The 27932-nt window shown below is 48.5% G+C and overlaps 1 protein-coding gene across 1 annotated transcript; it reads left to right on the top strand.

Annotated features, from left to right (window-relative positions):
- Window positions 1-916: 916 nt before the first annotated feature.
- Window positions 917-27805, top strand: WDR20 (WD repeat domain 20). The gene is made up of 4 exons (XM_040412599.1): window positions 917-1204; window positions 14830-15012; window positions 17357-18634; window positions 27004-27805. Exons 1-4 carry the CDS (start codon window positions 956-958, stop codon window positions 27055-27057), a joined length of 1764 nt encoding a protein of 587 aa, XP_040268533.1. The 5' UTR covers window positions 917-955; the 3' UTR covers window positions 27058-27805.
- The last annotated feature ends 127 nt before the right edge of the window (window positions 27806-27932 follow it).

Raw genomic sequence — 27932 nt, forward strand, 5'->3', positions numbered from 1 at the left:
TGAGCAACTATGACATCATACATGAGTCTCCATCAGGTGATCAGCTATGACATCACACCTGGGATTCCATCAGGTGAGGAGCTATGACATCACACCTGGGTTTCCATCATCAGGTGAGCAGCAATGACATCGCTAGTGGGTTTTGATCAGATGAGCAGCTATGACATCACAGGTGAGTTTTGATCATGTATCAGATTTTAGCTTTGATGACATCACAAGTGGGTTTTACCAAAGTGATATAACTCCTGGCATAGAGCTAATACCAAAGGGGTAAGAAGTGGCATCTGCAGGGGCGATGTAGCGTTATATGTCGGCCATTCAAATGATGGGTGACCACGTCATTCATGGTCGGACTGAGCCCCTCTTCATTAGTGCCTCTCCCTTAATGGGGGTCCCTTGTGGAAAACCCCTTTAATGAGGCCCTGCCCTGTCTATATGACTTTTGGTATGAACTGATGCTGGCACTTCAGTGTTCTCCTGGCACCAATGCTCTCCTTCTAGAACTGACCCACCAACAACCAGCTGCACACAGCTGGAGAGCGCCATCCACCATGACAATCCTGAAGCTCTGATCCAACATTTCTACTGACTTCAATGACAAGGACATGCTTGATTTGATTTTGCATGTAAATGACATCAATGGACAAGAGATATGCAACATCCCAAGGGACAAACAACCCCAGAGACCCCCAGCAGTGCCCTACTGGAGAGGCACAGCAATCATAGAATGTAGTTCCGCTAATGTCCAGCAGAGGGAGCCAACAAAACACCGACAGAACCTTTCCGCCCATCGCCGGGCCCGCATGCGCAGTAAGGCTGATGCCATCAGCAGAGCCCCGCCCACCCAGGAGGAGAGGCCGTCCGCCGTAGTGAGCGAACCCCCCTGAGGGCTTGTCCCGCGCATGCGCGCTCAGTCAGATCCGGGTATTTGGCAGGATGAGAGCTGCTTTCCAAGATGGCGGCGGAGGGAGGAGGGAAGGAAATGAACGAAATTAAGACCCAGTTCACCACCCGGGAAGGCCTCTACAAGCTCCTCTCTCACTCCGAGTACAGCCGCCCCAACCGGGTGCCCTTTAATTCGCAGGGTTCCAACCCTGTCAAGGTTTCATTCGTCAACGTCAACGACCAGTCCGGTAACGGGGACAGGATCTGCTTCAATGTGGGCCGAGAGCTCTACTTCTACATCTATAAAGGCGTCAGGAAGGTAAGAACACCCGGGAGGGGGCGGGGCCGGGCGCAGGGCTGTCACATTGTGCCGGAATGGCGGCGGTGTGACTGCAGAGTCAGGTTACAAAACACTGCTGCTCAATGGAGGCTCTGTCATCACAGGGGCCTGCTGCCCCCTCAGGGCCCTCAGCTGGGTGTCACCCCTTTATGGGCGGATAGGACGCCCTCTGCTTCTGTAGAATGGGTCCTGGTGGAGGTTCGTAAGCACCCGAGCCCCCCAGCCTCTATATTTGGGGGGGACGTGTCGATTCTGGGTAACATTTGGCCCCGGTTGTGGTGCTGGGATCATAGGGCCACCATGGCGGTATAGGGCCACTCGCTTTGTGCTTTTGCGCCCTCGGTTGACATTCCAAGAATAGACTGAGGATCTGTCACAGTGGCGCAGCAATGGTTAATATTCCCAGGCCCCTGCGCAGTATGGAAGGTTGTTCTTGGCGCTGGCACAGCAATGGTTAATATTCCTGGGCACCTGCGCCGTATAGGAAAAATGTTCTCTGTGCTGGTGCTGAAATGGTTAATATTCCCAGGCACCTGCGCAGTATGGAAGGATGTTCTTGGCGCTGGCACAGCAATGGTTAATATTCCTGGGCACCTGCGCCGTATAGGAAAGATGTTCTCTGTGCTGGTGCTGAAATGGTTAATATTCCCAGGCACCTGCGCAGTATGGAAAGATGTTCTCTGTGCTGGTGCTGAAATGGTTAATATTCCCAGGCACCTGCGCCGTATAGGAAAGATGGTTGCTGAAATGGTAAAAATAGTCTTGGGAGAAATATTGCTTTCTTGGTCACCTGCCCGTTAATAATCCCATCTATCTGCACAAGACGGAGCGATGCTGCTAGGCCTCTGAACAGTATGGACCGACACAGCACTGGTTAATATTCCCAGGTACCTGCGCAGTATGGGACACTAGTGAGGTACTAGTTAGTATTCCCTCACTACCTGCGCAGTATGGGATTCTGGGCTACTAGTCGGGTACTGGTTAGTATTCCCTCATTACCTGCGCAGTATGGGGTACTGGTTAGTATTCCGGGGTACTTGTGCAGTATGGGATTCTGGGATACTAGTCGGGTACTGGTTAGTATTCCCTCACTACCTGCGCAGTATGGGGTATCTGCGCAGTATGGGGTACTGGTTAGTATTCCGGGGTACCTGTGCAGTATGGCATTCTGGGATACTAGTCGGGTACTGGTTAGTATTCCCAGGTACCTGCGCAGTATGGGACACTAGTAAGGTACTAGTTAGTATTCCCTCACTACCTGTGCAGTATGGGGTACTGGTTAGTATTCCGGGGTATCTGCGCAGTATGGGATTCTGGGGTACTAGTCGGGTACTGGTTAGTATTCCCTCACTACCTGCGCAGTATGGGATACTGGTTAGTATTCCCAGGTACCTGCGCAGTATGGGACACTAGTAAGGTACTAGTTAGTATTCCCTCACTACCTGCGCAGTATGGGGTACTGGTTAGTATTCCGGGGTATCTGCGCAGTATGGGATTCTGGGGTACTAGTCGGGTACTGGTCAGTATTCCCTCACTACCTGAAGAACTGGTTATGATCCCCGGATTGCACTGTGGGGGGGGATGTTTCCGGCCCCTCTGATGCTGATATGAGCCTGTGTGATATAACCGTATATTATAGGCAGGTCCCTGGGGCTTATTCACATATGGTGATCATTACGATTGTCTCGCCGTGGGGGGGGGGGGGCACAGTCACATGACCTGTACCTGGTGCAGGTGTAGCCGGTATTTGCATGTTGTAGCAATATCTGAAGCCGGAGCGTCCTGTGCCGTCTGCTGACTTTTGTCACCCGGAATATCGGGAGCTCTGCCGCCACAGACTGGGAAAGCTGGATGACAACCAGTATGGCTGCCACGGAGGATTGGTACTCCGCTTCTCCAGTGCATGCACAGACCCCTCGCATGCCCCTGTATCCCTGAGCTGCTGTCATGTCTTCCACAAGGTGGTCACCCAACTTTCCCAGGTAACTGACTGGTGTTAATGTGCAGTGCATTTCTACATGCCGCTCTATAGCTATTACGAAACTACAACTCCCGGCATGACCTGGCAGCAGCGGCATGCTGGGGACACTGTGAGGGGTTCAGTATGTTATCAGTTTCCTTTGTAAGGATAGACCCGTAGTAACCTTTTGTGCATCTTCATGTCTAAGAAGCAGTGTAAAGCATGGAGGAGAGACGGAGCAGAAGCCCAAGTCAGGAGCTATATTTCAGGTTGTCAGCGAGGTGGTGGACTATTGAGCAGGGGTCAGCAACCTCCGCCACTCCAGCTGCTGTGAAACTACAGTTCCCAGCATGCTCTATTCACTTCTATGGGAGTTCTGAGAAGAGCAAGTATGCATGCTGGGAGTTGTAGTTTTGCAACAGCTGCCTTGCTGGAGGTTGCCTACACCTGCTATAGAGTATCCCTGTGTCATGCTCCGCCCCCTTAGGGCCTGGGACAATTTTGCGTGGAGAATTCCTTTAAGAACTTTTTGAACAGGTGACCCCTGTAATGATGTTGACTGACAGCCCTTGAAGGGCGAGTCTCGCCTTTTTACCATATTCCATGACTAAGGGTCCATTCACACCTCCGCGAATTGGGTCCGCATCCGTTCTGCAATTTTGCGGAACAGGTGTGGAAATGTGACAAATTTGCAGTCCGCATCCGCGCTTCTGGATCCGCACTTCCGTTTCGCCCCAAAAAAAGAACATGTCCTATTCTCGTCCGCATTTGCGGACAAGAAAAGGCATTTTCTATGAGAGTCCTGGCGATGTGTGGTCCGTAAAATGCGGAAAGCACATTGCCGGTGTCCGTGTTTTGCGGAACCCTCAAAACACATACTGACGTGTGAATGGACCCTTATCTGCAGGAAAGTATTAACTCTGTAATTACTTTCACTAGCGACTGGTTATTTCCTCTATTCACAACCAAAGTTCTGCTCTTGCGGTTGTCCTTGAAAACTGACCGCACTTTAGCTCCACCCAGTGGCTGTCATGTGACTTGATAGGGGATGCTGAATAAGGAAAACGCTTTCGTCCAAAAAACGGCGCCGTACCTGTCCATAGGTTGTGCATGGTATTGCGGCTCGGCCTTTATTACAGTGTAGTTGAGCTGCGGCACCAGGCATGCTCAGGTGTGGCGCTGTATGCCATCATTCACACAGCCGTATTTTAGTCCCTTGTTGGCTAAAGGTGGAGTTCTCCTTTAAACCTCCAGATTGCTTGGTGTGGTCGCTGGAAGGATCTGTGGATGGGACCCGAGGCTGTTGGGGGACATCTTATTGGACTGCTGCAGGTTTCCCTTGAACCAGGTGTGTGCTGTCGTCTGCAAGGTATTTCCGATGGCACGCTGAGAGTTGTAGTTTCACAACAGCTTGGAGACCAGCGCAAGACAAGCCTTAAGGGTTCGGCTGTACGGTGACAGCAGCCGCACCCAAAGATCGCAGGGTGGCAGTGCCAGCGTAGAAATGAATGGCGGTAGCAGCACGACTCCCGCGTGTACCTTACAGGTGGAGGGGGGGGGGGGGGGTTCTGTGTCTCGCCTGAAGGAGGCCGCCCTGCACTTCGTAATCTGTCCTTCTTTCTTGTAATTTGAAGCCTTTGACACTTTTCTTCCTCCTTCCCAGGAAATGATGGGTGTTGTATGTTCAGTAGGAGCGAGCTCACAAGATAAACAAGTGCGGAAATCAAAGCGTGGCGTGTGCGTACGGTCAGGCCTGGGGGTGGGTGGGTCGGATCCTTTTACAAGGCTAGGGCTACACGTACTACAGCACCGCGCTGCTTTTTTTTTTTGTAATGGTGTCGCACAAAAAACTCCAGCCAAGTTGGATCTTAGTGCGACTGTCGCAGCGCAGCACCTTGACTATCATTGCAGAAAATATCACGCCACACAGTGTAGTTGTACCCTTTCTGTCGTACATCTCACCTGACTGCATCGCCTTTCTAAGCAGCATTATATCTTTTTTTATTCTGACTTCACATCTATCTGCATCCCCTGCTAGATCAGTGTCTGCACAGAACAACCCGTTGTGGTAATCTGCTGTGATAGCCAAGGGAAGCTGCACATTTTCCTGCAGCGGCCACTACAGGTTAAACGTAGTATTGCAGGGCAGCCATTTAGGCTACATTCACACGGACATATCCGTTATGCGGTGCGCAAACCATGGCTCCAGAGAATGCAGTTACCAGCCTGGTGCATTCCGCGCCTTTTTTTTTTTTTTTTTTTTCTCTGCAGGCCTCATTGTCGAGATGCATATTGTCCACAAAATGAACAAGGATGGGACATGTTCTATATTTTCTGGTATGGATGCGGACAGCACACAGATGATATTCGTGTCCTCCATGTTTTTTTTTCTGGCTCCATAGAAACTAATGGGTCTACATGCGATCCGTAAAAAAATGGGGATAAGACGCAGACCAAAAATATAGTCATCTGAATGAAGCCTTAAAGGGGTCGTCTCTCATTTCAGCAAATGGCATTTATCATGTAGAGAAAGTTGATACAAGGCACTTACTAATGTATTGTGATTGTCCATATTGCTTCCTTTGCTGTCTGGATTCATTTTTCCATCACATTATGCACCGCTCGTTTCCATGGTTACAGACCACCCTGCAATCCAGCGGTGGTGGTAGTGCTTGCACACTATAGGTCCCACCACCAGAGAGGCCGGCGCTTTTTCCAATAGTGTGCAAGTACGACCACCACTGCTGGATTGCAGGGTGGTCATAACCATGGAAACGAGCCATGTATAATGTGATGGAAAAATGAATCCAGCCAACAAAGGAAGCAATATGGGGAATCGCACATCCATGCGAGGGGTGTTATGGGCCGGTGTTTCACCTTCTAGGATAGTGGTCGGTAAACTGCGGCTCTCCGCCTGTTCTGAAACTACAACTCCCAGCTTGCTCTGTTCACTTCTTGGGGAGTTCCAAGAGCAGCCAAGAGAGTGTGCATGCTGGGAGTTGTAGTTTCACCTCTGCTGCGGTGCAGGAGGTTGCTGATCCCTGTTGTGGGACCTCTGTAGAGGGCAGGGAGGCTGTGGTAATGGTTAGCCCGATTATGGTGTATTGGCTGCAAAGCTTCAGCGCACGATGTACGTTGAAGTTTGGCGCGGTGCAGTTTCCGTACAAGCAGGACCATGCATTGTGTATATATTTAGGGTTCACCCTCTTACCCGTGTACCACCAGAGACCTTGAACAAAGCTTCTCTTGGTTCTGAAATGTTCCTCTTCTCCTTAGGAGGACAAAGCGGGTATTGTCTCCTGTCACCAGCGTCCTGAAGGATGTTTATGTCCTCGTTGAGATCTTCGCTGGTTATAAAGAGCCTTTGCACGCTTGTTATGTCAAATCAGGTGCCGACCCCCCCCCCCCCCCTCCTCTCTATCCTTATCCTGAATGATACTGGAAGGAAGTGGCGATAATAAGTTGCGTGATCACGGGTCTTGACACAAGGTTTTATGTTCTTCACTTATTTCTCTGCAGTCACCACTAGGGGGAGCTCACTGCATACAGAATTCTACAGCTCCCCCTAGTGGTGACTGCAGACAGAGTTTCTGTAGCTCTGAGCAATAGGTAGATTTTAGGGCTAGAAAGCCGAGTGGCAACTCAGACGCTCTCCGTTTTTACAGAGGTGTCACATTTCGCAGTCGCGTGGGAGTAAATTTCAGGAAGTGTTGGCAGGATTGACATTCAGGAGGCTCGAGAAGTTGGGTGGCAGCCGTGCTAATGGTGCCTGCTGCGGCTCGGCTATTATCCCCTGATTCTAGTCTCACTGATGTAATAATAATTTCCTCCCAGCTCCTTGATGGCTGCGGTGATGAATTAATGGCTGAGGGTTTCGAGCGACTGATGCTTGTGACAGGAAACGGAGCCGCCGGCAGTCGTGGCCGTAGAGAGCAGTCGACGGGAGGGGGTGTCGGGCCACAATTGGTGTTTACAACTCCGTATAGGGAAGTATGGGATCCCTTTAAATGAGCAAGAGGCTAAGGGTCCTCGTACTGCCATCAGTTCCGTTGAGATTCGACCTTTTCTGCCCGTGCCAGGTCACAATCTATCGCCTCCATGTTCTGAGCTGTTGTCCTCCAGCAAAGTGCCACTTCTAGTGAGATTGTGCTGCAGTATAAAATATTGTGGAGAGGCCTTGAGTAGTCTAGAAGTGTTGCTGAGATCCAGCCCTGTATGGGGGGGTATACTATGTATAAAGGGTACCGGTGAGGGGTCTTAACCGCCTTATTAAATACCTCTCCCTGTTCGTGTACACGCCTGCGCTGCAAGACGACGGCCCAGCACAGTAGACGTGTTCACGGGGTCATACGGGCGGCCGATGCCAGTATTCCCAGCCTGGAGATCTCCATAGCGTAGCTCGTTAAGCCGGCATTGGGAGGACGTGGTTAATGATCTGCTGGAAGTGTCGCAGTGACCAGAGAGAAAGAGAGGAGACAAAACGCGTCAGTCCTCGGAGCAGGATACTGCCGGGCTGTAACAAGCAACAGAGCTGCCCGCTACCTCCGCCGACCCCTCCTGGGCGTGCCCATGTACAGACTGCTTATGTGGGGGTGCAGTCAGTGTCCCGGAATAGGGAAAGAGACGCCGGACACAGAGGTTCTGAAAAGACTATAGAGAACCCCTGTGTCCTCTGATGATCCGTCTCGGCCAGTCAGCTGGTAATGGCTCCTCACTGTGCATTCTGTGTTACCTGTTAAAACGGTCGGTCGTGCCCGAAGAAGGGCGTCACGACCCCGCACCCCATCCTTCGCACTACGACATCGCCCATCGGATTGCATTCTCCCTATTGAATGTGACAATCTGATGTAAAGGCGGGCACGGTCTGAAATGGTGGAGCTGGTCCTCCTGTACCCGGAGTGGTTCCGTCCGGTCTGGTTAGGATGAGCACTCAATATCGGATCAGTTTGGGTACAACACATGGCACCCCCATGATAGAAGCACTCCCACAAAAATGTTTATTCTCTGACCTGTTGGAAAGGTACATGATGTAAACTATAGTGAAGGTAATCTTTACCAGTGACTGTATTTGTGAGTTATAACCTCCCTTCTGATCCTCAGCGGTGTCATGTGACCAGCACGCTGACTTCCTGTCCGCACATAAGATGCTGTGTGATTTGGGAAGTCAGTTTCTCTATGTATCCCTATGTACGGGAGCCTCAATGTCTGTCTCATAGGAATGAATAGAGACGTAACTGACTTCCTGTCCGGTGTCAGTTGGAGATCAGAGTGCTGGTCACATGACACAGCTGAGAATCAGAAGGGAGGTTATAACTCTCACAAATAGTCACTGGTAAAAAGATTACCTTCACTACAATTTATATCATGTACTTTTCTAACAGGTCAGAGAATAAAGACTTTATGGGAGTCCTTCTTTAAGTTTGAAGGGTGTGGCCCCTTAGTTGCTGTGCAGGGTATTGCAGCTTTTTTCCATTCACTGAAATCTGGCTGGGCATCAGTAGTAGTGCCACGCCTGGTCTGGGGGAGGAATCTGTTGTCATGTGGTGCATGCTGCTGGTTAAAGTGGGTTACAAACGGAGGGCGCCTCCCCATGGTCAGCTCATGCAGTGCAGGCGAGACAGACTGGGGTGTAATTGTGAGACTGCAGTATGAGAGGTTGTAGCCTCCTGGGATATGGCGGCACGTGACTTCTGGGCTATGGGGCGGGGGCTCCAAAATGAAAAGACTTTCGCGGACATGGAGTCATATCTTCAGCCACACCTTGCTTTGTCATAGACATGAGCATCCGTCGGCAGATTTATCCCTATGACACTGGCTGACCTGTTACATGTGCGTCTGGCAGGGTCAGGTAATGTAAACGTCATCACACCTGGTCCTGTCAATTAAAAGTGCAGGGGGTGTGGCAGTTGCAGAGAGAGCAGAGCCTCTAGGTGTAATGGCAACGCCCCCGTTGCTCCTAGAGGCTCATTTGCATATAACATCATTTTTCTCAGCAATGCGGGCACATAGGAACATGGGACCAACACAGATGTCTTCAGCTGCCAAGTGCACATGTAACAGGTCAGCCGGGACAAAACTGCTGACAGTTGCCCTTTAAAGGCATCGTCCAGTCTCTTGTCCATGGAGCCAAGTAACGAAAAGTTCTACAACATCCGAATATACTTTGTGTTTCAGTTCCTTGGCTTGCTGTCGGTGAATGAGAGCAATGCTTTGCCAGAGAATCGATGCAGCGGCACAAACATGACGGCTTAGACCTGTGATCTACAGGTGCAAATAGAATGTCGGCGTTGCCCATAGCAACAAATCTAATCATTACCCCCCCCCCCCCCTTTTTTTTTTTTAAATTTCAAAGAGGCCTCTGAAAACCAAGAACTGGAACCGATTGCTGCCCAGCGTTAGAATACCGGCTGTGTCCTGTGCTGGAAAGGCCAGTGCAGGACTCCCTCCTGTCCCATGACTTCATGGTTTACAGACCTGATAAATCATTAACCCTATATTCCCTCCGGCGCTCTCGGGTGGAGGAGTGGGAGCGAGGTTCCTGATGTAAGGCGAAAGCAATTTGCCATTTAGGCCTCTTTTCACGCGAGCCCCATTCACCTCTACGGAGCACAATGTAAAACATGCTGGGATTTTTCCTGAATGCAGAGGAGATGTCCAAGATTTAACACTTTCCACTGCCGTTCCTATCTGTAGGTATCGCATGCAATGACTGTCCATTGTATTGGGCAACATCCGATTTAAGGCCACATGCACCCGACCGTGTCCGTATTGCAGTCCGCAAAATATGGACACCTTCCATGTGCACGCCGCATCTTTCTCACCCCCCCGTTACTGGAAATGTATTATTGTCTGCACTACGGACAAGAATAGGACATGTTCTATCATTTGTGGAATGGACAGACTGAGACAGCGCACAGATGCGGACCCATAGAAATGAATGGGTCTGCGCGCAATCCACAAAAAAATACGGATCGGACGCGAATATAAAATCTGGTTATGTGCATGAGGCCTAACTGCAGTTTGGGAGACTACCCCTGTGGGCACTGTAATGGCAACCACTGACGCCAGTGGACAGCATGTAATGCCTCTGTTACCCTGCGGAGGTGCTGCAGGTAAAATGAACGCTTTCTGCCAGTTACAAAGTAAATAATCCTTTTAAAGGGATTGTCCTGGACTTAAATACCAACAGCCTATCCTCAGGGTAGGTCCTCGGTATCATGTCAATGGGTGTTTTGTTCAGTCCTATTCACTTCAATGGGACCGGACTGAACCACAGTAAAACCATGGATGTGACGCCACGGGCAGTGGACCCTTCCAACAGCTGATGGTGGGGGAGCTGGGAATTTCATATTGATGATCTATCCTGAGGGAAAACCCCTATGTTTTTCAGTGTTGGGGCTCATGCATGCGGCCGTTGCAGTTTTTGCGGTCCACAAATCGCTGGTCTGCAAAAAAAAAAAAACGGATACTGGCCGTGTGCGTTCCACATAAAACTGACAAGAATGGGACATCTCCTATCTTTGTGCGGGTGCCGCGTAGCGGACATACGGATGTGGCCAGCACACGGTGTTCTGTCCGCATCTTTTGCAGCCCCGTTGGAGTGAATGGGTCCGCATCCGACTCCCCAAAAAACCACGGCCGTGTGCGTGGAGCACTTATGCAAAGGTGATACCGGAGAACACTAGCCCGCCCGGCACCTGACATGTCTTTGCTGGCAGTAGACTCTGTCGCTGCATTATAGGGTTAGTCTCCTTTTGTGTGCTGAAAGCCGATGCCGTCCGTGTGTTTGGTCGCCGCTCAATGGTTCACTTTGTCAGTGTTTATTCATCTAGGAATAAAACATGAGCACGGTTTTACGTTTCATTGCTCCCAGACACCCGCGGTAAAAGGTTCCCCCTCCTCTGCGTCATATTTAGGGCAAAACTTTTTATGACCCTACAAATCTGGTGCCCTCCTCTCGTGCAGTCTCTTCATACTGGAAGTAAACTTTGCTGGAGGAAGAGGCGTCCGTCGTGTCAGCGCCTACCCCTCAGGCACCCACCGGCGCGGACTCGTACAAGAGACTTGTATCTGCTCTCGATGGTCTTTGGCCTCTGGTCGTTCTCTTGGGGGTATAGATTTTTGGCACTTGATTGCCCTGGCACACTGGCATACAGCTATTCACAGAGAGAAAACGGCCCTTGGCAGCGCGGCCGCTCCTAACAATGGGTCGGATTTCTGGTATCCGTTTCCTGTTTTGGACAAATTCAGCATCTGCGGCAAGGAGCTGGGTCACCCGGGGGTCTGGTGGTAGGTTCTGGACGTAAGCTATTAACCCCGCTTAGTCTCTACCCCCCCCCCCCCCATCCCCTCGAGGAAAAAAAAAAAAGAGGACCCCATTAGTGTGATAAAATCCATGCAGTGCTGTGTCATTTGGGCTTTCTGGACAGCAGGGTGACTAGCGGCTGAAACAAGACTCCACCCCCTTCAGTTGGCGCTGGCTCATTGATCAGCTGATCGCAGCAGGTTCGGATTCTGAAAAGTTTGTCACTAGCCTTGCCTTTCCTGTGCAGCGGCCACTACTGGGGGAATCTAGTGTTACACTGTGGGCATTCAGTACAGGAAGGGCCCCGGCCTACCATCTATATTCAAGTGCAATGGGGAGCAGGGACGCATGTCAATGCAAAGTGACCGCCGCCTTTCTTTTGGGTTTTAGTGTTTTGTCTGGGTCACATTGCTGGGGTTAGCAGGACATCCTGTTGCTTCCTAAATAATGTAGGTACAGATATTACTGTCTCCATGTGAATGATGTAGGCTCAGGTAGTGCTGCCTCCCTGTCTCTCCATGTAATTGTAGTAAGCACAGATAGTACTGCCTCCCTGTCTCTCCATGTAATTGTAGTAAGCACAGATAGTACTGCCTCCCTGTCTCTCCATGTAAATGATATAGGTACAGATGGTACTGCCTCCCTGTCTTTCTATGTAATTGTAGTACGCACAGATAGTACTGTCTCTCATTGTATATGATGTAGGCTCAGGTAGTTCTGCCTCCCTGTCTCGCCATGTAAATGATGTAGCCTTAGGTAGTGCTGCCTCCCTGTCTCACCATGTAAATGATGTAGGCTCAGGTAGTGCTGCCTCCCTGTCTCTCCATGTAATTGTAGTAAGCACAGATAGTACTGCCTCCCTGTCTCTCCATGTAATTGTAGTAAGCACAGATAGTACTGCCTCCCTTTCTCTCCATGTAAATGATATAGGTACAGATAGTACTGGCTCCCTTTCTCTCCATGTAAATGATATAGGTACAGATAGTACTGCCTCCCATTGTATATGATGTAGGTACAAATAGCACTGCCTCCCTGTAAATGATGTAGGCTCAGGTAGTGCTGCCTCCCTGTCTCACCATGTAAATGATGTAGGCTCAGGTAGTGCTGCCTCCCTGTCTCACCCTGTAAATGATGTAGGCTCAGGTAGTGCTGCCTCCCTGTCTCACCATGTAAATGATGTAGGCTCAGGTAGTGCTGCCTCCCTGTCTCACCATGTAAATGATGTAGGCTCAGGTAGTGCTGCCTCCCTGTCTCACCCTGTAAATGATGTAGGCTCAGGTAGTGCTGCCTCCCTGTCTCACCATGTAAATGATGTAGGCTCAGGTAGTGCTGCCTCCCTGTCTCACCCTGTAAATGATGTAGGCTCAGGTAGTGCTGCCTCCCTGTCTCACCCTGTAAATGATGTAGGCTCAGGTAGTGCTGCCTCTCTGTCTCACCATGTAAATGATGTTGCCTCAGGCAGTACTGCCTCTCTGTCTTTCATATCGATCTGTAACTAATGACCGGCAGAATTGTGGGGCAGATCACAATTCTACATCCTTTTACATGGTGAGACAGGGAGGCAGTAGCCTCATGTACTCCCCCTCCCTTCCAGAATTATAAATGTGTGAACCAGGCTGCTGTCCCCATGGCGGGGGCCTCTCCTCCATCTTGGTAATTCTGCCGGCGTCTCTGACTTCACTGGCAGTTCTTACAGAGAAATGCTGACAGTTGGCCCCCCACCGACTCCCCCAGTGATGGGAAAGCCGATTAGCATCCTGCAGCCGGCGGATTTCCATCTCTTTCCTGCTCCTGTAGATTTGCAGAAGCATTAACAACGTGGAGGTTTATGGACCTGGGAGCATTAGCGGCAGATTACTGTGAGGAGTCATTTACATGAAATGAATTTGGAATTAAGAACGTATCTTTCCCTTATCAGCTTTTTTTTTTTTTTTTTTTAGTTTTCTTGGTGATCGCCTCTTCCAATTTGAGGTTTTGTGAAACCTTCCCCCCCCCCCCCCCCCTCCACACTGTTTTGAATGGATTGGACATGTGTGCTGACGCTCTATTCACTGTCTATGGGAGTGCAGAGCACAGTTATCTCCGCCAGTCCCATGGGATCGCATGGTGCGGCAGCGCACATCGCCACTCCATTCATACTAGGGGCATGGGTTCTGATGTATGATCGGTTGGGTTCCCAGTGGCGGGAAAACCCTTTTAAAGGGCATCTGTCAGCAGTTTTATACATGTGCACTTGGCTGCTGAAGACATCTGTGTTGGTCCCATGTTCATATGTGCCCGCATTGCTGAGAAAAATGTTTTAATATATGCAAATGAGCCTCTATGAGCAATGAGGGCGTTGCCGTTACACCTAGAGAACCTAACACCTGTGAACATGGCACCAACACAGATGCCTTCAGCTGCCAAGTGCACATGTAACAGGTCAGCCAGTGTCATAGGTGCAAAACTGCTGACAGATGCCCTTTAAGTTGAGGGTCTCCTGCTAGAAGGAATGGTGTGCTGTGCAGAATGATACCCTTTGAGGCTGTGAGGTCCCCCCCATTGTGCATAGCTAATAGTTAAGGGGTCGTCTCACTTCAGCAAATTGCATTTATCATGTAGAGAAGGTTAATACAAGACACTTCCTAATGTATTGTGATTCTCCATATTGCCTCCTTTGCTGACTGGATTCATTTGTTCATCACATTATACACCGCTCGTTTCCATGGTTACGGACCACCCTGCAATCCAGCAGTGGTGGTCGTGCTTGCACACTATAGGAGAAAGCGGTGGCCCCTCTGGTGGCCGGAACCATGGGAGCGCACGTAGGCTGGTGCTTTTTTTTCCCCCATAGTGTGTGCAAGCACGACCACCACTGATGGATTGCAGGGTGGTCCGTAACCATGGAAACGAGCAGTGTATAATGTGATGAACAAATGAATCCAGCCAGCAAAGGAGGCAATATGGAGAATCACAATACATTAGGAAGTGACTTGTATTTTTGCTGAAGTGAGAGACCCCCTTTAACAGTTAAGCCAAAAATAAAAAATAAACCTAATCTGTCGGCCTGCTCGGTGTGCCCTTTAAGGCGTGCTTCACCTGCGGTGTATGTGTAGACTTCCCCCTTCCTCCTGGCTGATCTCCATAGCAATGTTCACGTGTTGCAGCTCTGACCTTGGCTGCGTTCTTCAAGCTTCTAAAACTGCAAACTAATGTAACTTCCGCACCTCTGGATGCCGCCTCCTCGCTGCTGGAAACGCTCCATAACCAGTGACCTCTGATCCAGGGGCCGTGTATTGTTGGTGACCGTCTATAGATGCCGTAGTAAATGGTGTCCTGTTTTTCTTTTGTCCCCATCAGGCTGCCGATCTGAGCAAACCAATAGACAAGCGGATCTACAAAGGGACGCAGCCCACGTGTCATGACTTCAATCATCTCACGGCCACGGCAGAGAGCGTTTCCCTGCTCGTCGGCTTCTCTGCAGGCCAGGTCCAACTCATAGACCCCATTAAGAAGGAGACCAGCAAGCTATTTAATGAGGAGGTGAGTGGGGGAGGATGGGAGCAATCGCTGAATATAATCAAGGGGGGGGGGGTCACCCCATCAGTTATCAACTTGTATGTATTATAGTGCAGAATAATTCATAGACCTCAAGCACACGGCCGTATGAGCTCTGAGCTTGATAAGTCTATGGGCGTTGTGACCTGGGTAGTGACTGCATAATAGGCACGTCTTCCCTGGCCACAGAGCTCTCCCGAAGGCCACGAGAGCGAGGCGTGAGGTCTTCTGAATGGATGCACCCCGAAGTTTTAATGAAGATTCTTAAAGGGGTTATCCTAGACTAAAAAATGTCCCCCATTTGCCCGGGACCCTCACACCGAATCTTTTTACCTGGCTGCCTGGTCCCCGCACCGCCACAGCTGCAGACGGGGACGAGCCTCCCTAGCTTCACCCGCGATGCTAATAAGGCTTGTCTCCGTCACCGCCTGCCATTAGCTGCTCTCCCCTGACACTGGATGTTTTCATCTGTGCACTGGAAGAAGCGGCGGTGCAGGGACCAGGAGCGGCATAGGGAGCCAGGTAAGTATCTTCAGTGTGAGGGGCCTGAGCATATGCGGGACATTTTTTAGTCTCTGATAACCCCTTTTAAAGGGGTTTCTGGATAGGTCATCAGTATCTGATCGGTGGGAGTCCGACACCCGGGACCCCCCGCCAATCAGCTGTTTGAGAAGACACTGGCGTTTGCAGTCGTTCCGCAGCCTTCTTTCTGCAAACCAAGCTACCTCGAGCGCCAGTGCCTTCTCAAACAGCTGATCGGTGGGGGTCCCGGGTGTTGGACCCCACCAATCGGATACAGATGACCTATTTACCAATCTAATGCGGATGACGGCAGAGTCCTGTACATGTAGCCAGTATAGCTGCAGATGAGATCTGTATGGTTCCATACTTGAGGGATAGGCCCTCCATGTGCTATTGATAAGGCCTCATGCACACGGCCATCGCCCATATTGTGGCCCGCAAACAGTGTGACCACCGGCCGTGTGCTCAGAGTGCTTCCGCGGGGTTTCTCTCCGTGCCTACGCACCGCAAAAAAAAAAATAGAACATATTCAATTTTTTACGGGGCAGACGGATCACGGACCCATTCAAGTTAAATGGGTCTGGATCCGTCGTGGCAACCTCACGGATGTTGCCAGTGCATTGGGAACCACAAATTGCGGTCCCCAATGCTCGGAACGGCAGAGCAGTGTCCTTGCTGCCTTTTCAGGTAGATTACCCATCCCTGTTGCCGCTGGCCTACATTTCACCTTTGACCAAACCCTTGCTTTAATTAAAGGGGTATTTCCCATCTTATAAAGTGTTGGTTTAGCGCTACGTACCCTTCACTTCTGCTATACGTCGTCACCCCGTTATGCCATGACTGATGTAGAAAATTAAAATCAGACATCGTATATGCATAGTCTCGCTAGAACCAGCCCTGTACCTACCATGGATCCAGAGATCTCCCCATCGATTGCTTCAAGTGTTCTGCTACATTAATTTCAAGCTGGCAGCTCAGGAGTGTGTCCTTTCTCACGTCCTTCTTGCTGTAACTGCCTCAGCTGGTGACAGTTGGTAGATTTAAACTGAGCGTGTGCGACCACCAGAGTGAGATGACAAACAGCAGGGGGCACTGCACAGATACATTTTTATTGAATAGCTTATTGGCTGTGCTACATTAGTGATTACATGAAATTACTGCCTAGTTAAAGGGATTGCATGATGCCCTTAATTAAAAAAAATAAAAATGTAAGTCTTGGGTCAGATTCACATAAGTGCATTACAGACAAGTGTACAACCCAGGTATAGCGAAGAGAACTCTCAGCATCCTAGAGTCCTCTATTTCTTATATTCAGAAAGAAGAAATGCGTGATCCCGTCCAAGTTTGCAAAAGAGGGAGACCTATTGATTACCGTGTACCCCTTCCCCACCCCCCATGAAAAATGCAACCTGCTTGACGCGTGAATCAATAGTTCCTCTTTTTTTGCAAACTTGAGGATTTTTTTTTTTTTTTTTTTTTTGAGCTTGAGGATCCAAAATTTAGGAATTGTGACTACTGCACCCTCCATTTCTAGATGCTGCTGGGAATGTGCAGCTCACATTGCATCTTCTAATGAGCTACGGCATGATCAGAATGGGGTTTCAAGATCTCTGGGTGCTGTCAGTGAAGGGAAACCTTGCCGCCCAGCTTCAGAAGCCCCATTCTGAAGTGTGTGTGTGTGGAAAAGATTTTGGTTTGCCCATCTCCGTATGATCAGCCCCCTATTCCTCGTTGTATGCACACGCGTTTCACGTCTAATTTTTTTAAAATATATATATATTTTTTCTCCTTCTCTTGTCTTCCACAGAGGCTAATAGACAAGTCAAGAGTCACCTGTGTAAAATGGGTTCCGGGCTCCGAAAGCCTCTTCCTTGTAGCTCATTCCAGTGGGAACATGTACTTGTATAATGTGGAACACACGTGCGGTACCACAGCGCCCCATTACCAGCCCCTGAAGCAAGGGGAAAGCTTTGCCGTTCATACCTGCAAGAGCAAGTCCACCCGAAACCCTCTGCTGAAATGGACTGTGGGAGAGGGAGCCCTTAACGAATTTGCTTTTTCCCCAGACGGGAAGTTCTTGGCCTGTGTGAGCCAAGATGGCTTCCTACGCGTGTTTAACTTCGATTCTGTGGAGTTGCATGGTACTATGAAAAGCTACTTTGGAGGACTCCTATGCGTGTGTTGGAGCCCGGACGGGAAGTATATAGTAACGGGTGGAGAGGACGACCTGGTGACGGTTTGGTCGTTTGTCGACTGCCGTGTAATAGCCAGAGGTCAGGGGCACAAATCTTGGGTCAGCGTGGTGGCGTTCGACCCCAACACCACTAGCGTGGAAGAGACAGACCCCATGGAGTTCAGCGGAAGCGACGAAGATTTCCAAGAACTGATCAACTTTGGCAGAGACAGGGCGAACAGTACACAATCGAGACTGTCAAAAAGGAACTCTACCGACAGTCGCCCAGTCAGCGTGACTTACAGGTTTGGTTCGGTAGGCCAAGATACGCAGCTGTGCTTATGGGACCTCACGGAAGACATCCTTTTCCCTCACCAACCTCTGTCGAGAACGAGGACGCACACCAACGTCATGAACGCCACGAGCCCGCCCACAGGGAGCGCCCCTGCCAACCCAGGAACGAACGGCAACAGCATCACGACGCCAGGCAACGCCATACCTCCCCCTCTTCCGAGGTCCAACAGCCTCCCCCACTCTGCCGTCTCCAACACCGGCAGCAAAAGCAGCGTGGACAGCGCCAACGCTTCCGGCGTCAGCAAGTTCGCCACCCTGTCCATCCACGACCGCAAGGACAGGCACCACGACAAAGACCACAAGAGGAACCACAGTATGGGACATATATCAAGCAAGAGCAGCGACAAACTGAACCTAGTGACAAAAAACAAAACGGACCCGGCTAAAACGTTGGGGACCGCGCTCTGTCCCAGGATGGAAGACGTCCCCTTGTTAGAGCCTCTTATCTGTAAAAAGATAGCACATGAAAGACTAACTGTGCTTATTTTTCTTGAAGACTGTATAGTCACTGCTTGTCAGGAAGGATTTATTTGCACATGGGCAAGGCCTGGTAAAGTGGTAAGTTTTAACCCTTAATGCTGCATCCAGATTAGAATGTCAGTGAGTCGCCGTAGACCCCGTCACCTGCTCGGCGAGGAGACCCGATAGGGGCCGATCGGTTCCTGCAGAAGCCAGAACCTCCTTCCCTGACTATCTCGCTAGCTTCCCGGCAAACCGATTGGCCGAGCCGACAAAAAAAAAAAACGGCAGCCTCCGCATCGGGCATGTGACGGGTCCGCTTCAACCTGTCGGGATAACGCCGACATTTCTTTCTCCAATTCAGTGTAGAGAGCTGTTAATTATTATTATAATTTTTTTTTTTCCTTTCTTGCCGAGACATAATTTGGTTACTGCATGTCATACCGTTTCGAATCATTTGAAATTTTGCCACAGCAAAAACCGTGTTGGAAGTGGGCGGGGGGGGGTTTAGAATTACATGTAACATCAAAGCCTATTTTGCCAACCAAAGAAAATAGAAAAATACAAAAACCTAAAAAAAACAAAACAACAAACAACAAAACGTAACACTAACCAGAAGCGCTGTACATTGTGATCACCCTACCAATGTGCAGGCAGAATTCGACATGGTTGGGGGTAGCGAGGCATGCAGATCACGGGGGGACGTGGCCCGGCTTACGTGGAGGCACTTGTTAATGTACTGGTGAAGAAGAAAAAAAAAAAAGCGAAGTAAACGTGGACGCAAGTTTATCCGATAAGATCTGTATTTCTGTAAATAAAACAGTTACCTTGATTTCTTTAGTTCTTAATGTGTAACTCTTTCTTATGACACTTGACTGATAGATCTGCCAGTCACCGACCCCCAAAAAGTGATTTTTATTTTTGCCTATATATATTTTTTTATTTTATGCATTTTTAGGGCCCATTCACACGGCCGTAGTGCTTTGCAGATCTGCAAAACACTGATACTGGCCGTGTGCGTTCTGCAATTTGCGGACAACAATAGGGCATGCTCCACCTTTTCTGCGGAACCACATATGCGGACAGCACACGGTGTGCCGTCCGCATCTTTTGCGGCCCAAATGAAAAGAATGGGTCCGCACCCATTCCGCAAAATTGCGGAACGGATACCGGCTCATTCATACGGCCGTCTGAATGAGCCCTAATAGTGAGTGTTTTTTGTTTTGTTTTTATATAGCTTAAAAATGGCTAGGTAGGGGTCTTATGGCGCAGCAGCTCAGATACTTGCCTCACTGGGCTGGTGCTGAACTTGTAGGGGCTCGAGGAGGGATCTGATTTAATTTATGTGCGATGTTGGATCATTTTGCGAACCCTTTTCTTATCTCATACTGATTGTGACTCGCATGATGTCTTGTACTCCGGTCACCTCCAAAGCTGCATCCTGAATTCTGCTGACTACTTCCGGGTTCTGAGCTCTCTGCCGCCACCTCCTGGTTCAGTGTCTGTATATAGAGCATGTTTGGATGAGTTTTTGGTGTATTGCGGGGTTTACAGTGAACGTAGTGATGTATGTATAATCTTTGCAGGATGTCGGCTTGGTTGCGAGGGGTCTCACAGAGCTTAGGGGGGGTCCCAAGCAGCGATGGTCAGAATTCTGCACGCAGCTTTTAAGTGTGACGGTAGCATAGGACGTGATGTAACGGGATCAGTTCAAGATAAACCAGGGAGACGCGAAGATGATAAACATTATGGGGTAGATTTTCGAAAACTGGCTTAGTTGCTCCTAGCAACCAATTCACCTTTCATTTTCCAAATGAGCACAAAAAAAGGTAGAATCTGATTGGTTGCTATGGGCAACTAAGCCAGTTTTCCTTTAAATCCAGTTTTGCTAATTCTACCCCTATATCTTTCAAGCAGCGCCTCATATTAAACTCTATGGAAGGTAGAGGCACTTCAGGGATGGTTTTAAAACCTTTGGAACCCAAAATGTTTTTTGTTTTGTCCCCCCGCCCCCCCCCCCCCTTCCTCCGCCCAGTAATATTTTTTTAAATGGCAGAAACCAACATTTCTTATAATGTAAAACAAGGTTACATTTGACCCCTAAAGCGTTAGGCCTGTGAGCAATTCATAGTAATAATGATCACTGGGGGCCCAACTGCTGGGACCCTCATCGATCACCAGAATTGGGAGTCCCTGAGTCCCCCCTCCCCCTGTGTGAATGGAGCAGTGGTGTGCCTCGGTCAACCCCATAGAAGTGAATGGAGAAGGGCCCTGGGTGGGGCCCCCAGTCTCGTGGGCGTTCCAGCAGTTAGACTCCTACGATCATACATTTTGTCACCTATCCATTGCCGTTTGTGGGCCAACTCCTTTAAGGGGCCACAACACAGAATCGACTTTTTTAATTTTTTTTTATATTCAAAATTAGTTTTAAATAAATAAAACTCTGCTGGAAACGACCAATTGCTACTTTCACACTTGCGGCAGGACGGATCCGACATGCTGTTCACCATGTCGGATCCGTCCTGCGGCTATTTCGCCGTGCCGCCGGACTGCCGCTCCGTCCCCATTGACTATAAGCACGGGGAAAGGCCGCTGGACTAAAATTACTGCATGTCAGGCTTTTTAGTCCGGCGGCTTTCGTCGTGCACCGCCGTGTCAATGGGGACGGAGCGGCGGCATGGCGAAATAGCCGCAGGACGGATCCGACATGGTGAACAGCATGTCGGATCCGTCCTGCCGCAAGTGTGAAAGTACCCTTATTGCCTCTTGACCGGTTGTACAGAAGTGACCCCTTGCCCCAATTAGTACCCATGTAAGATCTGTCCCTATGACACTGGCTGACATGTGCACTTGGCAGCTGAAAGCATCTGTGTTGGTCCCATGTTCATATGTGGCTGCATTGCTGAGAGAAATTAAGATTTAATATATGCGAATGAGCATCTAAGAGCAACGGGGGCGTTGCCATTACACCTAGAGGCTCTGCTCTCTCTGCAACTGCTGCGCCCTCTGCACTTTGACAGGGCCAGGTGAGATGACTTTTACACTGCCTGGTTCCGTCAAAGTGTAGAGAACACGGCCGTTACATAGAGAGCGCAGCCTCTAGGTGTAATGGTAACGCCCCCGTTGCTCCTAGAGTCTCATTTGCATATAATAAAACATCATGTTTCTCAGCAATGCGGGCACATGGGAACATGGGACCAACACAGACGCCTTCAGCTGCCAAGTGCACATGGAACAGGTCAGCCAGTGGGTGCGGACGGTCCAGGATTGGCTTGTGTGGTTACATATGGTGCTAAATTCTGCCATACCGACCCATGGAAAATTTTGATCTCTAAAAAATCTAAAAATATATATATATAAAAATTGTTGTTGTTTCCCCTCCTAAGGCCACATTCACACGAGTCCACTCAGTCCAGGTAATAACGTGAGACGTTTCCAGACTAAATACTGCTCCTCCGACCCGAACTCACAGCGTCATAATAACTTGGGATGCTGCAAGTTCCTGTCTGACCGCGGTCCGCTGTCGTCATGGCAGGAACTCGCAGTCCTTATGATGCTGCGAGTTCAGGTCAGAACAACAGCGTTCGATTTTGGGAAATGCGGCCGTCACAGGGAACGTGTTTCCCCAACTGAGCATGCTCGTGTGAAAGAGGCCAAAGATTGAGATTCTTCTCTTAGAGGGAAAAAAAATATGGCTAAAATCTGACATGTATTTGAAATTCGAGGCTGACCCTTGGATTTCTGCAGCAGTTTGCATGTTGTGGATGTGCCAATCCGCTTGTGGGCCCCTGCTGTGGTTTCCATGCCAAGAAAGGTCACGTCCCTTCTCTTTCTATGCAGAGAAATCCACAACGGCAACATAGATTCCCATTGGAAACCATGGGAGGTGGACTAACTGCAGGTTCCATGTGGGTTTTGGTGTGGACTATGCGCCAAAATCCGAGTGGAATATAAGCCGTGTGAACGTGCCCTAAATCTTTGCACACCTGCCGTCATGGGCTCGATAGGTCCTTGTCCTCCTGACGGCAGTCACCATAGACCTCAGGGGGGAGCGTAGGTCAGGGCTAGGAGAACTTGTCACTTGGAGTCCTTACAGTGCCTAAGGGCCACATACCCCTGGAGCCAGCCCTGCTCTGGACTATATGATCTCTGTGGCACCAGTCTTGCATCTTTACCTTTGCGCCTACATTTAGGGTACCCCTACCCCCACACTTTTTTTTTTTGCTTTGCTCCTATATGCTTGGTGTTCATATCCTAAGTTAATGATGCTCTGCGGTGACGTTTTGCTGAAAGAAACAACAAAAAAATTTCAAATGTTTCTGGGAGATGAGTATGCAGTACCAAAAAACGGTGGAAATCTAGATTATAGAGGTCGGAGGCCCGGTCCAGGTAAGTGCCAGCTTCGAGACCTAAATGCACAATATGTCTGTTTATACTACGAGAATGAAATCTTGTAATGAGGCCGAGGGCTGAGAGGCGGAGCATGACACGGGGATCCTCTAATGTTCATGCTCCACCCTCCTCTGACCCTGCAGTATGCATAGCTTAGTGTGTGTGTGTGTGTGTATATGTATGTGTGTGTGTGTGTGTGTGTATGTGTATATATATATATATATATATATATATATATATATATGCCATGGTCCTTGTGATGTTTTATTTGCTGCTGTACATTTTTCCCCTCAGTTCCAGGTGGGGGCAGGGACTGCTATGACATACAGCACCATACATCTCTGCTTCCTTTTTCCCTTTTAAAGCCCATCTGTCAGCAGATTTGTCCCTATGACACTGGCTGACCTGTTACATGTGCACTTGGCAGCTGAAGGCATCTGTGTCGGTCCCATGTTCATATGTGCCCGCATTGCTGAGAAAAGTGATGTTTTAATATATGCAAATGAGTCTCTAGGAGCAACGTGGGCGTTACCATTACACCTAGAGGCTGCGCTCTCTGCACTTTGACAGGACCAGGTAGGTATGATCACATTTTCACTGCCTGGTCCTGTCAAAGTGCAGAGAGTGCAGCAGTTTCAGAGAGAGCAGAGCCTCTAGGTGTAATGGCCACACCCCTGTTGCTCCTAGAGACTCATTTGCATATATTAAAACATCATTTTTCTCAGCAATGCGGGCACATATGGACATGGGACCAACACAGATGCCTTCAGCTGCCAAGTGCACATGTAACAGGTCAGACAGTGTCATGGGGACAAATCTGATGACAGATGCCCTTTAAGTGCAGAGCTGTATTCGTTTTAGCCACCGCACATCAGACATTAACCTGCGGCAAAGACTTTTTTTTAAAGGAACCTGTCACATTGAACATGGTGCCTGTGCTGTAAGCAGGAGTAATTGAGCGTAATGTATTAATTTAATTTCCTGCACATTTTGGGCTTTAAAGTCCAGGAGGCGGTCCTATCAGTGATTGACAGCTATCTCTGTATACACAGTCCTAGAGGGAAGGCTGTCAATCACTGATAGGACCGCCTCCTCCATACAGCTATCTCTGTATACAGTCATAGAGGGAAGGCTGTCAATCACCGATAGGACCGCCTCCTCCATACAGCTATCTCTGTATACACAGTCATAGAGGGCAGGCTGTCAATCACTGATAGGACCGTCTCCTCCAGAATGAGCAGGAATTTAAATGTATAAAATATAACTTATATTTAATCTTTTCCCATAAAACTATATATAATTCTGCTCTGCTCCTCCATGCTGCTGGCAGATTGCACTGCAACTTCATGGTGACAGGTTCCCTTTAAACCTGGAGCCTGACGCTGTAGATTTTCGCCAGATTTGCAGCATGGACAGCCTTATGTACACGACCATATGTTTTGCGGTCCGTGCTGCATCCACATTTTTTGCCGACCCATTGACTTCAATGGCTCCGTGGTCTGCATTTTGTGGACATATTCTATCTTTCTGTGGAGTTGACATATGGATGCTTTCAGATTCGAATGTACATTCCGCAAAGAGACAGAATGTGTCCTGTGTTTGTCCCCAAAATGCAAACCACAGGTCTGCAAAAAAACATGGAGCATGGACAGTCTCCGTGTTTTGCAGACCTGTGCACGAGGCCGGTGAGGACTTTGTGAGGCATGGTCGGGCGCACACGTCTCCACTATGTTCATTCTTCTGAGACTGCCGGAAATGGCCGTGCCCTGCACTCGGCTATCTGCGGCAGTCCCATAGTTTCCATCTCAATACAAACCATTAAAAGGTGTTTGTCCAGGATTAGATAAACTTGGTTGCCCTCTTCCAGAAACAGCGCCACACCTGACCGTAGGTTGTGTCCGATATTGCAGCTCGGCTCCATGGAAGTGGATGAAGACTGAGCTACAACGCTTTTCTGATCCTGGACAATAAATATTACGGCTGTGCCGTGATTGGTTGATGTGGACAACCGACCGCTTTCTTTCACAGCTTGGATGCCAAAGTGCGACCAGATCTATCACTCAGCCTCTGTGATAAATATGGCGCAACCTCAGACAGACTCCAGATGCCATAAGCATGCCCGTCCCATGTAGATGATCTAGATGTAAATTGGATGAAAAAAAAAAAAAGCATATGACCTTTTTGCAGTAGGATCGGGACACGATGAAATGTCTGCTCAGTGGGAATAAGAGGGGGATAAGTGCCGCTAATGTAGAGTGGTTGTCTGCCAGGTGTGAATATGCGATGACTGAACTGTAGAAAGTTTCTAGTAAGGCGCTTATTTTAGTTCTATAGCTGCATTTATTTATTTTTCGTAAAAATATTAACTTTCAGACAAAACGTGTGTCTGGGCGCTGCACTGTGGTCACCAGTAAATGCCAGGCGCACCTGTAGTTGATGTGGCTTTGATCTGCAAGTACAGGTGCAATCGGCTGCACCACACGGGTAAATTCACACGTTCTGGATTTGTCTCCGGTCTAATCGGCACCAAATCTGCACATCAAGGCACAACACGCTTGCCAGTTGTGGATTTCATTGCAAATGTAAACTCTATGGAGGTTGAGGAGGAGCCGCCCCCTCCCCTGACGGGTCTGTTTTAGGAACTAAATATTCTGCAGCATCGAGTCTTAGAACTGTTTTGTAATTCCTCTATTATTCTTACTAGAAGTTTGACTAAATCCCCCCCCCCCAATATGGGAGTTACAATTTGGGAGTGTGCCTGTGCCCATTCTTGGATAGTGTGAGACGCCCCCAACTGGTAACACCCAGCTGGACTTTTAGTCCTAAACTAAATAGAGGAATGGCACAATATAACTAAGACTAGACGCTGCAAATTGATCATTTCATATGGAATCCAACAGCTACGTCAGAAGAGGTAACTTGTCCACGTTAATGAAATCCATATGATTTTGGGCGTGCTTCGGCTGCATGAGCTAAACTGCGGCACGTAGATCCGGATCCCATAGGTTATACCTCACACACGTTGGTGGCATATCCTAGCTATATGGTTGCGCTCCAATCTCCAGAACTGGGACCCCCAAAAGTGGAGGAGAGCACACCGTCCACCTGCGACCACCTCTCCATTCACGTATGAATGGAGTTACGGCACTGCCAGAAACTGCCGAGCCAGCGATTTTTGGCTATTTTCGGACCTCCCATAGCAATGAATGCAGTGTGCTCTCCTTCCCTTTTGAGGAGGGGGCCTTGTCCTGGAAATAGGTGTGGGTCCCGTTCCTATCTGACATTAGTGGCATATATCCTAGCGATATGCCACTAATGTCTGAGATGGCCCCACACGGACTGAGAAATAGATAGCAATTATTGGGAACAAGCCAGATGTTCCCAATAATTGCCTGATCATCAGCAGAGATGAGAGCTGCATTTATCTCTGCTGTATGGGGATAAGCGATCGCTCGTCCCCATAGGAAATCCCTGTTCCTGGGCAGCAGATTGCTGTCTAAGAGCTCGTGCACATGACTGTATGTATTTTGCGGTCCCCAAAAATACAGATTACATCCGTGTGCATTCCGTATTTTGCGGCACGGAACAGCTGCCCCCTAATAGGACAGTCCTATCCTTGTCCGTAATGCAGACAATAATAGGACATGTTCTATTTTTTTTTTGCGGAACGGACATACGGAAACGGAATGCACACGGAGTGACTTCTGTTTTTTTTTTGGCGGACCCATTGAAATGAATGGTTCCGCATACGGTCCGCAAAAAAAAACCTGGAATGGACAAGGAAAGAAAATACGTTTGTGTGCATGAACCCTAAACATCACAATCTCCTGCACATAAGCAATGATTTTTGGTGGCGGCCGGATCCAAGCGTTCCTTTAGGTGATCGCAGTCACCTTTTTCCACAGGGCAATTATTGGGAACGAGTGTCTTTATAAACGCTGATCCCCATTAATATACTGCACTTTGTGGTGTGGAATTGGTCTTAAGTTTTTTTTTATTTTTTATTATTATATCTGAATGATTTGGGTAAAGTTTTTTTCGGTTCATGATTAATTAAAAAAATGCTTTGTTCACAGGGTTTATTATCATCCCAAAATCAAGCGAATTCTCCAAGTGGAACAGTAGTATAGCCATGACACTACCGCTATAGCGAGACACACACTACAGGAGCAGACGTACAGACAGAGGAACCAGGAGCCGCTCTACAGCCACAGAGCGTCAGGGTAGAACACGGGCAGAATCTCTATACGGATCACTGTTAATATACAGGAAAAAAATATATATAAAAATCACACAAACGACAGGATATACTTGGCAGAGAATTTCTCTCCGCTTGGTCTTTAGTCCTCACGACCACTCACCCAAGAAATATATATATATGTGTGTGTATATAAAAAAAAAACCTCCAATAAACACTACTTCCTTAGCCGTTACAGTGGATCTCCATACTAGTCCATTCATTCCTCTTTGCTTTCTATTTTTCAATGTAATTTAATCTTTATAAATATAATGTAAAATAAAGTCTGCTTATTGAAAATCCCCAGTCATATATATATATTTTTTTTTTATTAGATGGTTATTAAGATTTAATCCACCATTGTGTATTGCACTGATTTTTATTTTATTTTTTAAACCTACAATGGTTTAGATGAGCATCTGAAATGCACTTGATATGAAAGCAGTCATTCTCTCCAGTGACTTGAAATGTACGGTAATTTTTTATTTATTTTTCGCCCCCCCCCCCCCCCCTAGGAAGATGGAAGCTGCAATTTTTAGTTTATTATTATATATATTTTTTTTAATTAAAACAAAATGTTTGCACTTAAAAAAATTCATAATTAAATGCAAGTTGAGAAAAATTTTACTTTGTGTGTAATTAAAAAAAAAAAAGGAAAAAAAAAAATATCCAGGAGAAAAAGGAAAACTGTTGTAAAGCTGAATCTCCTTTGTATCTATTAAACCTTTATTTTAATATTGTGGTTTCTAATGCCTCTGTATTATATGT

The sequence above is a fragment of the Bufo bufo genome, chromosome 11 (genome assembly GCF_905171765.1).
Source record: "Bufo bufo chromosome 11, aBufBuf1.1, whole genome shotgun sequence".
Taxonomy (NCBI): Eukaryota; Metazoa; Chordata; class Amphibia; order Anura; family Bufonidae; genus Bufo; species Bufo bufo.